The sequence below is a fragment of the Heliangelus exortis genome, chromosome 4 (genome assembly GCF_036169615.1).
Source record: "Heliangelus exortis chromosome 4, bHelExo1.hap1, whole genome shotgun sequence".
Classification (NCBI taxonomy): domain Eukaryota; kingdom Metazoa; phylum Chordata; class Aves; order Apodiformes; family Trochilidae; genus Heliangelus; species Heliangelus exortis.
In genome coordinates, this window is record NC_092425.1 from 9,669,121 (window position 1) to 9,687,470 (window position 18,350).

The 18,350-nt window shown below is 48.6% G+C and overlaps 2 protein-coding genes across 2 annotated transcripts in view; one reads left to right on the top strand and one right to left on the bottom strand.

Moving 5' to 3' along the window:
- The first annotated feature begins 3,422 nt into the window (after positions 1 to 3,422).
- DUSP4 (dual specificity phosphatase 4) lies at positions 3,423 to 8,923 on the top strand. The gene is made up of 4 exons (XM_071742901.1): positions 3,423 to 3,927; positions 6,852 to 6,988; positions 7,376 to 7,595; positions 8,206 to 8,923. Exons 1-4 carry the CDS (start codon positions 3,531 to 3,533, stop codon positions 8,589 to 8,591), a joined length of 1,140 nt encoding a protein of 379 aa, XP_071599002.1. The 5' UTR covers positions 3,423 to 3,530; the 3' UTR covers positions 8,592 to 8,923.
- Positions 8,924 to 9,999: 1,076 nt separating this feature from the next.
- Positions 10,000 to 18,350, bottom strand: part of TNKS (tankyrase) — a 133,785-nt gene continuing 125,434 nt past the window's right edge. Inside the window, exons 25-27 of the mRNA XM_071742902.1 lie at positions 17,684 to 17,870; positions 16,758 to 16,914; positions 10,000 to 14,975 (exon numbers count right to left, since the gene is read on the bottom strand). Of these exons, the coding sequence (XP_071599003.1) occupies positions 14,889 to 14,975; positions 16,758 to 16,914; positions 17,684 to 17,870 (431 nt within the window). The 3' untranslated portion in view covers positions 10,000 to 14,888. The remainder of the gene's footprint in view (positions 14,976 to 16,757; positions 16,915 to 17,683; positions 17,871 to 18,350) is intronic.

The window sequence follows — 18,350 nt, forward strand, 5'->3', positions numbered from 1 at the left end:
TGGTTGTCCCATTTTAACACCTCCACACACAAAGTTACCTAGATTTCCTTTTTAGTTAACCATGGGGAGGGAGTTCTCTGTTTTCCTCTGGCTGTGGATTCTGACTTGGTCAAATTTGGGCACTCCCATCATAGGGTTCAATTTCCTCATGCCATCCCACTGCAGTATCAGCCCCAGAGGTGACCAGAGAGGAACACAGCCATAAAAACAGCTGGTGTAGGTGTGCAGCCTGGCTGGGTGCAGTTTATTTTCCAGGAAGAAAGAGTCCAGAACCTGCCACCTCCACAAAGACAGCAGGAAGGGATGCACAAGAGGAAGAGGAGTGTTCAAGCACATGGGTGAAAACCCTTGGCAATCTCCATCAGGTGCACACATTTCCATCCACAAGCCATGCTGAAATAATGTCCTTCATCAATGCCTGGGCAGAACCCAGGGACAGCAGCTCAAATCCCCACTCTTGCACCCATGACAATGTTGCCTTCTTCTCCCACCTCAGACCAGTTTGGCACAGTTACACTGTGTGGTTTGAGAGGAGCAGGCTTATTTTTTATACCAATATGAGGACCTAATAAAAGGGTCTTTAGGACCCTGAGGGATCTGAGAGGGGTGTAACACAGAGGGCTCAGTATTCCCTCCCATTTCCTGCTCATACTCTATAAAAGCCAGGAGGATCAGAACCCTGAACCCTTTTCCTGATCTTTTCTTCCTTGCTGCTTTGGCTGCACTCTGAGGCCTTGGAGAATCCCCACTTTACCATCCTCTTGCCACGTGCTTTTCAGAACCCACATCCATCGGGTGCTGGAAAGAACTGTGGAGTCCTGTGTCAGCCCTTCCATAAGGGTCCCTCAGGCACCTATCCTGCCATCACTGTGACTGGGTTTTGTATATTTGTATAATTTGGTGTCTTAACCCATGTGTTGCTGCTCTTACCCTGTTCTAGTAAACTTTTTTCAGTTTTAATTTCCAACCTTTAAGTTTCTCTTTGTTATTCCTCTTTTATCTTCCTTTGGAAGGGTGGATGGTGGTAATACAGAGCAATTCTGTTCTCTGATTTTTGGTTTGCCCTGATTACTAAAACATGGACCAGAAAGGGAGAAAATTAGGACATCAGGCCTTGCCTCTATAGACAAATTTTCTGTGCCTTTGGTCATCTGATCTTAGTGTAAAAGCTGGAGTGAATAGTGCAAGAGGCATAATGAAGGCAGAAAGCTAGCTCATCACATGCTGGTGGCCAACCTCTGCTGCCCATGAGGAGCAAAGAAAACTGCATACTTTGGCATCAGCTCTTAAATAGAGCTTCCTAAGACATTTTTCATGGTCCAACAGTACTGCTAAAAGAGCTCAATTTTTAATTAGTTTGAAATCGGATTTTCCATTTGAGCTTTTTTGTCTTTGACAACATTTTCTAGAGGAAGCAGGCAAGGCATGTTCCTGGCAAGTCACTGGCAAGTTGGGGTTTGCTTTACTTCTGTGGGAACAGGTTTCTTCTTTCTTGGGAAGTGGTGGATTCTCTGTCCCTGGAGATATTTAAAAAGAGCCTGGATGTGGCACTCAGTGCCATGGGCTGGGAACTGCAGCGGTAGTGGATCAAGGGTTGGACTTGATGATCTCAGAGGTCCCTTCCAACCCAGCCAATTCTATGATTCGTGTTTGATACAGGTAGGAGGGGGAGAAAATTAGCCTTTCACCCCTGCTTCATTAGGCAACAGTCTCAGATACGTGTATAATACATTGTATTACACAAAGAGCAGTTATGTTTCCCCCATAGCTAATCTGAGTCGGCTTAGCAGGTAGAGGGCACAGCACACAAAAGGCAGGGATGCAAAGCCCAGGCTGATGTAGATGGAGGGGAGAATCTGGCAGCTGACAGAGAGCAGAGCAAAAGGGAGGGGCAGTGGTGGGACTCAGAATGTCACCCACCAGCTGCAGGCCTTAAAGGTGCCCGGCAGGTTGGATTCCTCCCAGGCAGGCACTCACACCAAGGTGTTACCCTGTCTTGCACAAATAAACAGCTACTGGGCATGCAGGGCAGGGGAAGTCAAGCTGCCTGTCCAAATGCTGCCCTCTGTGGAGAGCAGCGTGGCAGATGGCCTTGGATAAGCATTGGGTCCTTAATTTCACATCATGTCCAGGTCCACACGGGTGCAGCTGAGGGCAGTGAGGTCTCTGGAGCGGAACCACCTGGGACTGGCGAGCGCCTCTTTGTAGGATGTGCCCTGAGCACCATTGCTGGTGTTGGGTTTTGTGGCACTGCCTTAGTTTGAAAGCAGCCCAGAAGGGGACTTCTGGATGAAATAACTGCTTGGTGTTTAGGTGGTGGCTCTGGAGAGATCCTTTTGGGGTCACTTCAGGGCTGTGAATTTGCTCCTCTGGCTTTTAGCCAAAAATAGTGTTCCTGCATTTGAGGAATTGAATTAGAAAGCCTTCCACGGGGCTTCCTCCCAGACAGAGTGCTGTGGTGATTTTTAAGACTCTGCAGTTATTGAGCTGTCATTTTCTTACAGGGAAAATGTGGCAGTGGCAGTGATGTAGTCAGAGGGGCCCTGCAGAGCTCTCAGCGGGCCCTGCTTCATGTCTCCTGCCATAGCAGCCCAGAACGGGGACAGAGCAGAGAGGGACAAAAGCAGGGAGGGAGGGGAGTGTGTGCAGCCTCAGCCCCCGGGATGAGTCTGTGCGTGGAGAGCAGCCCACGCTGGAGCAGGTTTTCTGGCTGGAGCCCACCCTAGGGCAGAAGAACCTGAGCAAGAAGGAGCGGTGGGGAAAAATGTGATAAACTGACCAAAACTCAGCTCCCCGTCCCTCTGAGTTGCTCAGGGAGGAGGAGGCAGCAAATCCAGGAGCTAAGATGAGCCCAGGAAAATAGAGAGGGGGCGGGGGGGGAGGTGTTTTTGACATTTGTTCGTATTTCTCATTACCCTACTCGGATTTCGATTGACAATAAATTAATTTTCAAGGCTGAGTTCTGGTTATCTTGTGTCAGTAGTTGGTGCGTGACCTCTTTGTCCTTATCGCGACCGACACGCTTTTTGGTTGTTATTTTCTCCCCCCCCCCCCCCTCTTATTGTGTGGGTGTGCGTGCATGCGGTTACCCCAGGGTGTGTGCGGGTACCCGTGTGCCCGGCGGTGCGGTACGGGCACGCGTACCTCTGTGTGCCCGGGGGTCCCAGGTGGTGGTGGTGGTGATGGTGATGATGGTGACACCGAGGAGGGCTGCCTCGCGGTGACACCGGCGCGGCGCCGCTCTCCCCATTCATTCACAAACCCGGCAGAACATGGAGGACAGATTTTTTTTTTTTTTTTTTTTTTGTGAATGGAGGCGGTGACGTCTTCCGCGCCCGCCTCTCCATCCATTCATGCGGGGCCGGGGCGCGGGATGAATGGGCGGGGCGGGGCGGGGGGGAGGCGGGAGCGGGTAGTAAAGGCTCCGCCGAGCTCGCGGGGGTGCGGGAGCGGTACCGGCAGCCACACCGGGCGCAGGGCTCCTCCGCTGCCCCCCTCCTTCTCCTCCATCACCACCACCCCCGCCCGCCATGGTGGCCGCCGAGGGGCTGCGGGAGATGGAGGGCAGCGCGCTTCGGCGCTTGGTGTGCCGGGAGGAGGCCGGTGGTCCCGGTGGCCCCGGGCGGTGCCTGGTGTTGGACTGCCGCCCCTTCCTGGCTCACAGCGCCGGGCACATCCGCGGGGCCCTCAACGTGCGGTGCAACACGATCGTGCGGCGGAGGGCCAAGGGGGCGGTGAGCCTGGAGCAGATCCTCCCGGCCGAGGGGGAGGTGCGGGCGCGGCTGCGTGCGGGGCTTTACGCCGCCGTGGTGGTCTATGACGAGCGCAGCCCGCGCGCCGAGGCCCTGCGTGAGGACAGCACCGTGGCGCTGGTGGTGCGCGCGCTCCGTCGCGACACGGCGCGCGCCGACATCCGCCTCCTGGCAGGTACCGTGTGTGTGTGTGTCTGTGTGTCTGTGTGTCTGTGTGTCTGTGTGTCTGTGTGTCTGTGTGCCGGGGGGGGGGGAAGGAGGGTCCCGGTGTGACCCGGTGTCGGGCAGCACCGTCCCGCTCCCCCCTCCTTCTCCCGGCGGTCCGCACACAAGCTGGGAGGCGGTGGGGGTCGGGTGGGCTGGGGGGTTGCTGCCTTTTTGGCGGTGACCTCGGAGGTGCGGTGCTGGGATAGTCACCCCTCCGCCGGGTGGCCCTGGAGAAAGCGGTGTCCGAGCCCCCTGCGGATGGGAGGGTGTGGGCTAGGACCCGGTCCCGGTTCGGGACCCAGCCGATGGAGCTGGGGAGGGGGGGGCTGACACACAGACCCCCGGGCGGCAAGGTGCAAAGGTTCCTTCGGATGGAAGCGGGGGGTGCGGGTGGGGAATCCCTGCTCGTTGTTTGAGTGCATCCTCAGCCCCGCGCTGCGGGGAAGGTAGTTTGGGCGGAACCGAGCCGCTGGTGCCACACCGGTGTTCCTTTGCAGTGGGCAGAAGCCCCCTTGGTGTCCCTGTGCTCCCTTCGCGACCACAGCGGCAGCCGGGGCTTTGCACTTCCTCCCCCCATGCTCTCCGCACCGGCGTGTGTCAGAGGAGATGCTGTGAACACTTGGAACTGCTGGTCCTTAAAATCACCCTGAGATGATTTAGGGGAAGGGGATGCTCAGCTGCGTTCCCTGGATGAGCTCTGTGGGGTTTTTTTCTTTCTTGTTTACAGCCTGAGAGTTAATTTATTCCTTGGTTTACTTACAGCAGGGGTGAGGAAGTGTGTGCAGAGTAGCAAATCCATTAAGAGGCTTGGTAGATGGAGGGGCTGGCACTTCTGCTGTACAAGATACAGTAAAAGCAGCAGGAGCTGTTCAGAGGATGTGATACGATGTGCTGCTGCGGGAGTGCCTGCACAGCAAGGGCTCTCTCTGGAATGTGATTTCGGGTCCTTTGCCATCAGCAGTCGTAGTGCTGGGGGAGCTGAGCGTGTGGCAGGAAAAGCTGCTGTGCTTCAAGGGTGGCCTTTGTCATCTGAGGGCTTCTGGTGCCCCCGTGGCTCCCGCGGGAGGTTGCTTTGGGTTCCCAGCCTTTTATTTAGAGGGAATGAGCTCCTAGAGACTCAGTCTTGTCACTGGGGACATATTCCTTGCTTCCCACGGATCTACTAGAACCATCGAGCTCAGTGTGATTTCACAAGTAACACACTTGTGCCTGTCCAAATGCACATTTGTTGGGTGCAGGTGATGGTGAAGCCCCAGATCTGTTTTGTGCAGCTCAGGCTGCTGCCCAGCTCCCTAGGAGATGGCCTGGAGATGTGTTGCTTGATGGGCACCTGCACAGCCTGGTTCCTGTGCTGGGCAAGGCCTGCATGCTCAGCCAGGGTCTGCACACCACTGGATGGAGCCACTGGATGTGGTGTGAGATTGGGTGAGATGCACTGAAGAGAAGCACCATCGACTGCTTGAAAGGGTCACTTTGCCTTTCCAATCATGGAGCCCATTTCCACATCATCCTGGTCAGGTTTTCCCTCTCAGGATGGTGTGATGGCCACCAGGGTGGGTTGTGTAGATCCAGGGATTTTCAGATCAGACCTCCTAAAGATGTCTAACAGGAGCACTTGGTTTTGGGTGCTCCTCCAAATCAAACCTTGCAGTAGGACTGCAATGGGTTGTCAGGCCCTGGAAACCCAGCCTCTGCAAGCTGTCCTGCTGACATGGGAGGCAGAACACAAATTCAGTGATGCATATGCATGTTTCTACTCTAAGGTACAAGAGCCCTTCCTGGTGAAGGAGAAGGAAACCATAAAGGACACTGGGATGTTAGCAGTGCTGCTCTCTAGCTGCCCAGGGGTGCCTGGGCTGCTTGGCTGGAGACACTTGCACCCGCTGGCCTTTTGAACATCCAGTGCTGTTCAGGGCAGCCTCAGAGCTAAGGGTGGATAAGGAATATGTGTACTGCTGAATGTACAAGCTCAAATCTTCAGGCACTGGCCCTGCTGTTGGGGTGAGTCTTCAGAAGCTACGCTGGGAGTCAGGGCTTGGTCGATCTAGACACCTGTCCTGGTGATGGTAAAATACCTGATTTCCATTTGTTTTAAGATTCAAGGTCAGACTCTGTAAGGATGTCAGGGTTGTCGATCTGATTTGAATGAGAGAAGGAAATCTCACCAGAAGTGTTTGTTAGCAGCCAGCTCTCCAGTTTCCCTGTCCTTGGAAGTCAATGGGGTTTGCTCTTGTTTTGCTTGCCATTAGGGAGACCTGAGGTTCCCTTTGCTTCTCCCCTTGGCAGCACGTCAGAGGAGCAAGGTGCTCTTTCAGAGGATGCTCACCCTCATGTTCAGCTTGTGTGCATGTCCATCTCTCTCTGGAGAGCACCTTTGGTGTGGGGTTAGCCTCACTGTACCTGGCTAGTGGCAGGGCTTCCATGGCCTGTTGTCTTGGGAGCTCTGGATTGGAGGGTCAGGCTGGAAAAGTGGGAGAATTCCCTGTGCTTTGTGGGAAGATGCTCTGTCTGGGAAATCTGGGAACGCAACAGTTTTTGGCCTGAGAGCAGCTTTTCCCATTAAAGACTCTCTGAGAGTCACTTTGGCCTCCACTTGGGGTCTTGACTGATGGCATGCAGGGGACTAAACCCTGGATCAGAGACATTGGGCAGCCAAGAGCATTGCAGAGCTCTTGGGGGTCTTGCTCCAAGGGAGTGGTGGGGCCTTAGGGATTCCCCCCCCCCCTTGCTACCAGGAGCCTGGCTGCTGATCCTGGGGCAGCAGAGCTCTCTCCATCACTGCAGCATCATCTAGTGGTGAAGGGCACAGTGAGATGTGCCAGCTCCAGCGATGCTGTTCTGCAGTGCTGTGAACACAGCCTGGGATAACACTTTGTGCCTCTCTTTCTGCAGGGGGTTACGAGCGTTTCTCCTCGGAGTACCCTGAATTCTGTGCAAAAACCAAGTCCCTGAGCAACGTGTCACCCCCCACCAGTGCTGAGCCCCTGGATTTGGGCTGCAGTTCCTGTGGGACCCCCCTCCATGATCAGGTACGTCTAGAAGCCCAGCACTTGGCTATTTTGGCCTCTCCAGCACTGTACCCTGGTGCTGCAGGAGTCTCTCTGTGCCCCCTCAGCTGAGGCTTGCAGGGGCAGAGCTCTGCTTCCTTCCCTCTCATGGAAGAGCACAGTGGTCCTCCTGATCCCAGGGTGTTTGTGCCCTACGAGGCTCCAAACCCTGTCAAACCACAGCTGCCTGTTCCTGAACAGAGTGACCATGGGGAGGGCTGAAATGGGTTTAACAGCCCAGAAAGGCAGCTTCTGCTCCCTCTTCTCAGTGCCCTGGTTTGTGTGCCAGGTTCCTGCACTGCTCAGTGTGTATCCTGCCCACTGCTGTCCTCTGATCTCCTCCATAGCTGTTGTTTTCTCTCTTAACAGGGTGGCCCAGTGGAAATCCTTCCCTTCCTCTACCTTGGCAGTGCCTACCATGCTGCCCGGCGGGACATGCTTGATGCTCTGGGCATCACAGCCCTGCTGAATGTCTCCTCAGACTGCCCCAACCACTTCGAGGGGCACTACCAGTACAAGTGTATCCCTGTGGAGGATAACCACAAAGCTGACATCAGCTCCTGGTTCATGGAGGCAATCGAGTATATTGGTGAGTGCCTGCACACAGGAGCTGCCTCTCGTTTTTCACTGAGGAAAGGTTCCTGCCCCAAAGACCTGGAGCCTTTCATAGAATCATAGAATTGGCTGGGTTGGAAGGGACCTCAGAGATCATCAAGTCCAACCCTTGATCCACTACCACTGCAGTTCCCAGCCCATGGCACTGAGTGCCACATCCAGTCTCTTTTTAAATATCTCCAGGGATGGAGAATCCACCACTTCCCTGGGCAGCCCATTCCAATGTCTGATCACCCTCTCAGTAAAGAAATTCTTTCTGATGTCCAACCTAAACCTCCCCTGGCACAACTTGAGACCGTGCCCTCTTGTCTTGCTGAGAGTTGCCTGGGAAAAGAGCCCAACCCCCCCCTGGCTCCAACCTCCTTTCAGGGAGTTGTAGAGAGTGATGAGGTCTCCCCTGAGCCTCCTCTTCTCCAGGCTGAACACCCCCAGCTCCCTCAGCCTCTCCTCATAGGATCTTTGTCTCAGAAGGGACCGGGGCAGTGGTGGGGGGGGAGGTCAGGCACCATCTGCAGGTCTGGCAAGGGGCTGGATGTTGTTGTGAGGGTGTTTGGTCTCACATCTCATTCCCTCTTGCCCTCCAGACTCGGTGAAGGAGTGTTGTGGCCGGGTCCTAGTCCACTGCCAGGCTGGCATCTCCCGCTCTGCCACCATCTGCTTGGCCTACCTGATGATGAAGAAGCGCGTCAAGCTGGAGGAGGCTTTTGAGTTCGTCAAGCAGCGCCGGAGCATCATCTCCCCCAACTTCAGCTTCATGGGGCAGCTGCTGCAGTTCGAGTCCCAGGTGTTGGCCACCTCCTGCGCAGTGGAAGCCGTCAGCCCCTCGGGGACGCTGCGGGAGCGGGGCAAGACCACCTCCACCCCCACCTCCCAGTTTGTCTTCAGCTTCCCGGTCTCTGTCGGTGTCCATGGCTCTCCCAGCAGCCTCCCCTACCTGCACAGCCCCATCACCACGTCGCCCAGCTGTTAGCTCAGAGGCTGAGGCCAGCCAGGCAGATAGTGCCAGGTGTGGAGGGGGAAGCACAGAGCCCCCTGATGTTAAGCAATAGTGCCGGACACTGCCGCTCACCCTGGACTCGATGTCTTTTTCGTAGAGAAAATTCTTACCTCATCTTGGTTTTTTGCTTTTTTTTTTTTTTTCTTGATTTCATGTTTTGAAAGCATGAAAGTTGTGAAGGCCACAAACCCTGACATTGTCCAGGCTCTTTGGGGAAAAAAAAAAAAAAATAGCATACTGGGTTTCCTCAAGTGCCTGGTCTTCATCTCTTTCCATCTCTGCTTTGTTTTGGGTTTTGGTTTTTTTTTTTTTTATTTAAAAAAACAAAACAAAACAAACACACCTCCCCTCATTTCTGCCTCTAGCTCATCTGGGCTGAAAAGGGAGCATCCCCTGTTTTTTTATTGTGCAGCAGACTTCCCCCTTGCCTAAAGAGATGGGTGCATGCAGTGGGTGCTGCTCACCTGAGCCAGTTACACTGGGTATCAAGGAGAGGAGCAGACAGGGCCCTGGGGCAGCAGAGTGCTGGCACCAGCCTGCCCACAGGCAGCCTCACCCCTGCCAGGGCCTGGGGAGGTGATGCAGGAGCTGTCAGGCACCCAGCCACCAGCTGAGCCAATTCCTGGGGGGTGGGAAGCAATCTCTGGGGCTGGGAGGGGGGAAATGGAGTTCTGAATGCCTTTTTCTTGCCTCTGTGGATCTCTGGTTCCAGCAAAAACTTATGTCTGATCTCCTGTTGCTTAAAGAGGAGAAAGACAGTGTGTGGGGGGGCAGCTGTCTGGACTTTGGATTACCCTGTCCAGTTTCTTCTCAACCCTGCTCTTCTGGAAGGAGTAGGATGGGACATGGCTGGGCTGTGGAGGAGAGGAGCAGCTGAGTGGAGGAGAGGCTGGCCAAGGAATCATCCATCCATCCATCCATCCATCCATCCATCCATCCATCCATCCATCCATTTCCAAACACCCTCCACCTCATAATCAGTGTGTGCCACAGGCTGGGCTCTCTGTATAACATTCATTTGCCCTTTTCCATCTGAGCTGTGTCTCACTCACCTGTGCAGCACTGCTGCAGCTTTTGGTCATGCCTCATCTTCAACCCACCTGGAGCCTTATGTCCCACCCTACCTCTCTCCTTCCCTCCAGTCCACCCCCCCCACACAAGATGCCTGCGTGGCTGATGTACATATGTATGGTTTTATTCCTTTTTTTTTTTTTTTTTTTTTTTTTTTAGAGATTAACTTTTTATTTATTGTCTGAGGGAGGGGGAAAAAAAAAGTTGTTTGAAGAAAATAAAAATAAAACTGTTTTCAACAGTGGTGGCTGGCACAGGTTTGTCCTAAGACAGAGCAGCAGTTTGTGCAAACACTCAACTTTCACAGAGCAACTGTTAAAAATGTATTTATTGATTTTTAAACTATTACATGTATTGCAGATCAGACATTTAGCCAAGCACATAGATCAAACTTGGTTGTTACAGAGATGTTACCTACTGTCCACCGTGTAGGTAGGCTGAGAACCTGCCCATTGTTTTCTTTGAGAGGGTAAAGGAGGAAATAAATAAATGACATCCCAGCTCCAGGTAATTGGCAACCAAGAGAAAAAAAAACATACAGGGCTGGTTATGAAAACTTCCACAAACAGAGGTCTAAACTCAACCCCCAGGTACGCTGCCATTTGGGTTGGCAGAGAAAGCAATCAGGAATGAAGATACACAGACTGACAGGACTGTGGCACAGAAAAATCCCCATCTCGACTTCCAAAACTGAAGCAAGTTCTGCCAATGTTGAGGATAAAGTGTCAAAATCACCTTACAGAGACTCTAATCAAACTGCATTAGTAATTACTGGAACCAACTCTAACACTCAGTAGGACAGAAACAGATCTATCAGAACCAGTCAGATGATACAACCTGACAGGCATATGTTAGTGTAATGGGAAATGCATCCGTTTCTCCTGTTCCCTGCTGATTCATGGGCTCACTCACCCTGCTTCACAAGTTTTAACACACACACACACTCTCTGCTGAGCCTCCAGCTTCCCAATCTACTGTGTGTCCAGACAGATGGGAACGCTGCCACTCCATCTCTGTGCACATCCTGCTGCTCCCTGAGCATGCTCTGGACTGTGCCAATCCCAACACCTCTGATCACTCACGGGTTCAAGGCTGTGGAGGTTCTCAAGCCCCCCACTGTGGTTAGAATGGCATCTGTACCTTCCCATGTCTTCCTCAGCAGGGCTGCAGCATGGCACAGAAATCACTGAAGCAGCATTAGGTGCATCTCCTTCTAGATTTCTGAGCTAGATTTGCTGTGGCAAAGCAGCACGGAAGGGAAGAAATTCCATTAGAAATAAATTCAACGCATTTCCCAACTTTCAGTTTCTAAGAATGATTAGGAGTGTTAAAACTCATCTGTTTGGTGGCTGGACCCTTTCTTTTACCCACCTTGTCAAAAAAATCTGTTCTGGGTAATTTCTGTTACCAGTCCCACGCGGCAGTTCTAGGTAGTTGCCTGCACTGTGCAGGAGCTCTGACTTCACTGCAGTCTTGTTTGAGATTTGCCATGACACGTTTGCATCCCTCAGCACTTCATGTGTTAACGGGGAGCAGGCATCTCTTCTAACCCATAACAAACAGTAGGATCAACTCCTTTCTCCAGAAGCCGCTCTGCTGCCCATCAAAGCCTACAGTGCAAAACATTTGGCTGCCTTTTTTTTTTTTTTTTTTTTGCTTCAGTGTAGAATTCTGGTTTGGGGGATTTTGTTATGAACAAGCGAAGTATAAAAGTTTGCAGGCAAATTAAACTCCTGCTGCATAATGCAGTGGGATTCAATTGCACCACATGCACACATTCAAAACAGAGGTCAGAAAACCATATTGCTCATTCCTCAGACTACAGACGAACAGTGACTGCAAAATGGTGGAAGTGGTACAAGAAGCTTGTAACAGTCTCTGTGGAGCTGGGATCAAAACAGATTGGCAGATAAAAATTCAGGAGGAGGAAATAAGATACACCTTATTAAGGTACTGTACTCTCTGCTTTTAAACCTAACAACTTTTGTTGACAGCATTCAGACTGCCATGTCACTCTGCACCAGGTACCTAATTCATCTGTCTCACAGAAACAATTTCAGCAAGGGAGAGCAGAGCCCTCCCTTCTTTGCTACGTGGTGAAGTTTTCTTCTGCTTTGCCTATTAAGGTCCTGTTGCAAACTGCACAGGCATTTCAAAATGCTGCCTCAGAGGGAAATGGACAGATACGGAGAAAACTGCCTGTTTCTCCAGGAGACACCATGTGCTGTCCCAGTGGGAACATCTCTTTTTGGAGCCAGTGAGAGGTGCCCAGGCTCCCAAGCCTTTGAGATGGCTTAGCCCAGTGTTTGTTCTTAGTTCTTACTGTGCCTCCACTGGTGACCCAATGCTGCAAAAGAGCATCCCATGATCAGGGAACTGCCCTTCTCAGGAAGTCAAAACCCATCTTCATTTCTAAGGAGGCAGCAGCTGCCTGGTTATGGGGTCAGTGCCACTTTTAAGGTCCCATTCTCTAGAATTAGGAGGCATCAAGATAACTCCCTCACCTAAAGCTGCAGCACCTGTACAGTAACAACCCCCAAAACCACGACCAGCTTGGTCACAGGTGTTTCATTATTGATGGGCAGATCCTCACTTTGTTTTCAACTCTAAGAGGAGCTACGACACACAACAGGAGAGGCAGAAACTGCTCCTGCACGTGTTGCTTTTACACATCATCATCAGGCCTGGGGACTCCTCTGTGTCTGACCACAAACATACGAGTTCATGTCATTACGAGACAAAAACCACTGCAAAATTATTTCCTCACACAGCACCTTTACTCTGCACAGGACATCAGAAACGTTAACACTGGCAGTTCAAAGATACTGGACAGTATTTTTATCCTCTAGAAGTTCATGGCTGCAGAAGAAATCCAGACTAGCCATTAGTTCAATCAGCACACAGGAAACAACAAGCAAGAACAGAATCTGGTGCAGGCTTGGTAGGGGCTTTGTTTTTAGGGTTGTTCCTGTTTTTTTTTTTAAATGTAAAGCTTTTAACTTCCACACCCACATTAACCATTTTGCTCACCTAAGCAGCACAACTGTTTTACCATTTAAAACTATGTCTAACTGGGGATGGTGAGCAACACTCACTCTCACTGCTATCTGAAACCCTAGTGTAGATAAGCACATCCCCCACTCTGGTATTAGCTAAGTTAAAAACAAACCCCAAACTTAAATGATGAGTACAAATCTCCAAAGCCTAGTGGTGATCTTTGCAATTCTAACACTATTAAACAAGTAGCCAAAATACAAGCACCCAATTTTTATCAATGAAATCTGATTAAAAGGACAACTAGGCTAGAGCCTGGCTTGGACTCTGAAGCTACATATTTAATATGTTCACAAAATGAAGTGAGAACCATATAACCACTGCTAGGTCAAGAAAAGTAAAACCCAAAGTTCAAGATCTGTTGCAGTATTGCTATTTCTCAGTTTTCTTTAGAGATATTACAAACAGATGATGTGCAGGTAGCCAGATTGCACCAAATGACTGATTTTACAGTGGGTGAAGTTCCTCTGTGAGGATAACTTGCTTCAACATTAATGTCTTGATGTTGAAAATGAAAATTTTGTGTCTTAATGCTGAAAGTAAAAAGCTCTTCAGTTTGCAGTTTGTTTTATCCAAACTCCCACTTCAGAGGAGCACATGTATTTTAGTAAACTAAAAGCATGCTATTCTGTTGTTCCCTTGCTTTATGGGGGATAACACCTGAATACATGAACTCTGATAATAAACAGTGCTGCTGGATAGGGAAATGTACAGTGCATTGTGTTCAAAGAAACATTTTCTTCTCCAGTTGTTACACACTTCAGCACTGAAGCACATCTCCTGGTACTCATAGTTAAGAAAAAAAATAACAAGGTTCAATTTTCAACCTTCTCTGAAGTTGTAAAAAAAACCCACAAAAAATTTGGTTTCTCTTTTTCTTAAATGCATATCCTCCTCAAAGGGGACTTTTGAAATTGTCTGATGCAGTGCTACACAATGCTCAAAAGTAACTTTCTCCTACCCAGTGAAATAAACCTTGAAACCTATGGGGAAGGGGATTAGAGTGAGTAATTCATAGTTTTATTCTCCAGTATACCTGCAAACAAATCTGCTTGCCAACTGAAGTTTTAAAAGTTTGTTCTCATCAAAATGTAAAATCAATATTTAAAAAAAATATTATTTTTGTTAATCCCTTAAGCTCTTCAAGTGTGTTGTCACACACAAAGATGTGACATCAAACTCTTATACTACACCCTCATAGGTTTGAAACCCATTTCCTGGGTCTCATATAACAGAGGGACATGAACCAGGCACATCTTCTTGCATGCAATCTTCTGCCTGTCACCCATCTCCCAGCAAAACCACTCCACTGTAACTGGAGAACATTTCACACACTGCATGTACATAACATGAGCCTTATAAAATGTTCCTTTAAAGATGCCAGTAGAGGGCATTGACCTTCCAAGCACAAGAACTGGTTTTACCCTTGTGAAACTTTCCAAGCACTTCCCCCAGAAAACTCACAGGGACAAAGCAGCAAACTGACACGGTTTGTTTCCACTCTGAAGTGACACTCAACTCATGTAATCATTTGCCCAGAAGTGCACCAAAAATACCCTATATTGAAGAACTGAACCTAGCCCCATCTCAGGCAAGATTAATATTGCATTGTTAATGATTTTAGTCAAATCGACTTTGTGCAAAATATCTTTAAGAAGGTTCTGGCTCAACTTCAGAATACAAAAGGAAAATAAATAGTTGACTAGGATCTCTTGAAATCACAAACTGAATGGTGTATAGTGAAAAGAAAATTATGGGCTTAATGCAATTTATCTGCAAATAAAATAACTAGAATAGTAGTGTCTGAAATTTTAACATGTGAGATGGCAATGATAAAGATTTCCATTTGCACAATGTTCCCAAAGTCTAGATCAAAACAATATTATTTTACACGTGGTAACTGCAGAGACTAGGAGCCTGAGACATGTTATTAAAAGGCAGTCCCTTGTAAACTTTCCTCAAAAGGAACAGTAGCAGTTGAGTATGCAAGAGTTACTCATATTGTATCCATCAAGACAGCAATGCTCCATAAAAGACATACAGCTTATTTCCAGGTTGTTAAGAATTTTATATGGTACTGATTTTCTGAAACACGTATCCATCAAGTCCAAGATTGAAGTCATGTCCTTTACTGCTCTGTAGCTACTAGGTCTTTTGCTCTGCTGCTGTTGCTGTCTGTGAGGGAGCTTCTGGTTTCACAATCTGGTATGTGATGAGATATTCCGGGTATGCCTGAAAGTAAGTTAAAAAAAAATCCATATTGTTTATGCAAGGGTACACTCAGCAAGTTCACATTCTGGATTTTACTAAGCAGTGACCAGGAAAATCAGCACAAGAATCAACTCTACATTGGCAGGGTGCATAAGAAAAAGCAGATTTCAAACCTAGGAAGCACTAAGTGGGGAACTGATCAATGTAGATAATAGTTACATTTACACACAAGTAGAAACATAGATGTTCCTTCCATACAGACACTGCCAGAAATTGTGTGTGTAAAAGGACTTCTCAGTCAGAGGTACTCTCCCTCTTAGCTGATACTACAGAGCAGTCAGTGTCTGTAAGTTATTTAAAAATTCTGAGATGATCAATGTAGTTGGACCCTAACATGCTCGCTGACTTCCCATGTGACCAGAAAATGCCTTTACAGACAATGCACACCCAGGCATTTCTCCACTGTTTTCTCATGACACCTGGAAGGAGGCTCAGCTCCAGAACAAAACTAAAGCTGCTGGAGCGCAGGGCCCCGTTCTGAGGAACCTGGACAAGTGAGAGTGGGCCAAGAGAAACCTCATGAAATCCAACAAAGGCAAACACACCCGGGATGAACTCATTCCTCATAACATAGGACAGGAAGCAGCTCTGCTGAAAAGGTGTGAGAGTAAGGTAAGGCAGAATCAGCAGAGTCCTGGCAGTGGTAAAGGCTACCAGCATCCTGTGGCACATCACAGCAGTGCAGCTTGTCACAGAGTGTAGCAATGACTGCTGTTTATTCAGGACTCACTAGACTGCATCTAGACAACTGCATGTAACTTTTGGGCCCTCCATTACTAGATGTCAACAAGCTGGAACCAGGTTCAGCAAAGGACCAAGAAGATAGTGAGTGGAAGAGAGAAGAGGACAAAAAAAAAAGAGGCTGAGGGAGATGGGCTTGTTCAGTTCAGCAAAGCAAAGGATTTGAGGAACCTCTTATCATTCTTCCATCATGGATAGAAGTCTACTAAGAAAATAGAGCCAGCTTCTTTTCTGAGCTTTTCTAATCTCTTCAGAGAATAATAACACAGGGAAGGTTCCTATTGGATACAACAGGAAACTTTGGTTTTGCTCTGAGAACAGTTAAACAAAGGAGCAAGCTGCTAAGATAAGCTGTGGAGCACTAGCCTCTGAGGCTTTCAGGAACTGCAAGGTCAAAGAAAGCCCTCGGCAATCTGGTCTGAATTCAGTGTGAAGAAGTTGGTCTAGCTGACCTCAAGGTTCCTTCCAATTGGAGTTTATCATATAATTTTGGAGCCACCCAGGGCAGAAAGCAAACTACTTTTCCAGAGTAGTTTCCTAGTTGAATTATTCAGATTAAAAATCGTTTTTGAAGATTGCTGTACTCACTTTAGCTGCCACTTAAGGGTACCCTCTGGCAGACAGGGACACTCTCACAGCTGGGAATCTACAGGTACAAAGCCCACAAGCCCCAGAAATGCAGGTGTCCTCCTTATTACAGTAATGCCAGTAATATGCAAGGGGAGAAGAGTGCCTAGTGAGAGAAACCAGAACTCCTAACAGACTCCAGCAGTGCTGCACAGGACAAATCAGGCAATTCTGCATGGTGCAAATCAGAGCAGCTCAGCAGATAGGAGTAGCATTCACTGGCTTCACAGAGCTCAACTCTTATTTCCAAAATTAAAAGAAAAAAATCTCATCGGCCAGGTTATCATAGCACACCTAGTATGGAAACCAGTCACATGCACTCTTCTGCCCTAAGCTCTGCCCTTCCATAAGCCCAGGCCTTGTTAACCCTCCTACCTGTTCTCCTCTGTAGATAACATATTCAGCGTATGCAAGTCCATTCACGCTTGGCCGGCCAATAACAGAATGGTGCCCTGGGGGGGCATGAGCCATTTTCATTGTGCTGAACTGAAGAAAGGATTTTCCAAGGGTCACTCTACAAAAGAGCATTTGTCTAAAAGGAAAAAAAGAAAACATTTTAACATATCTTACAAGGAGATGTATGCTTCCAGAATGATTTCAGACTTTTGAGTTTGTTTCAGTTAATTTCTCAAGGTTGCGTTAAAAAATGCTTTCAGAAACCAGTTCTAAGGCTCTATAAAACCTGTCACAAAAAAAAAAAAAAAAAAAAAAAAATCTTTCCTGACCCACAGAAGGGAAAACACACACTTTGTTTAGCCCTCACGTGGAAGTCTTTTCTAGTTCATTTTATAAAAAGCAGTTGAAAGAAGCTGAAACTTTGTGTTCCTACCAGCAGGGTGTGGACAGGTGTCAAAGTGCAAAAAGCACATTGATCTACTCCAGTACAAGACAAAGCTGTTATTAAGTCCTGTTCACTACCTCCAAAATGATCTGATCCACAGTATAACACTGGACTGCTGACCACCACTTTGCACTGCAGTTTTGTTCTGAGAGACTGGAGTTTAATTGCTATTTTCCCCTGACTCTTCATTTTCAAACTTGCTGTTTCAAGCCTCCTTCCTGAGCCACAATTCATTTTGATTTATACTCACTCTATGCTTAGATGTAACTTTTTGACCTTTCTGTAGGACTTGCTGCATTTATAGCCTTTTTTTGTTCAGCCTTGGCAAATGGAAAACTGCATTTTTCCTGCCAGGACCAAGCTTGAGTGAGTATTATTTTCCCTAGAACTCAACCATTGCCATGAGTGTAAAAACCAGGACAACCAGAATTACATACAGGGAACTCTGCTGGACTCATACCTGTGGCAGATGTAACAGGACCTGTCTTTGTGTGTGGGACAGCCTGTTCCTCCCCCTATCCCATACACGTATTGGTTACTTTTTGAGGAGTTCTCAGCAAAGTAAATTCCAGCTCCAAACATTCCTCCAATGTATGCATGCCTCTCATCAAATCCTTTGTGAATTATAGCATTAATAAAAGGAGACCCTGGAACAAAATGACACAAAATGATCTGTTATCATACATCCTTGCTTAGCTGTATAGTAATACAGGACTTTATGTCAAGAGGAGCTTGTGTGCCTCAAATAGGCCATTAAATCCAGAAAGTGTGCTCAGGCAGCTGGAAGGGGGCGATACCCAACAGGATGCAGTGATGTGTGGGATTTATCTGTTATATACCAAGATCCCACGTGTGACTCATATTTCTTACTCATTTCACAGATCTCATTAAATAGCTTTGCCCCCACTCACATTTCAACTCAGTTTATCTTGTCCATGCATACCTTCCCCAGCAGTCAGTACCAGTTAAGAAGGGTCAAGATGTCAGGACAATAATATCCCAAACCAATTTCCCATGTAGAATTACAGAAGGATCTAGGGCAGGACCACCCTCAGGCAACTGTCACTTGTAGGCACTTCTGGATGCTTCTAGAGAACATCTTGTTGAAACAAATCTTTGGTTTTGAG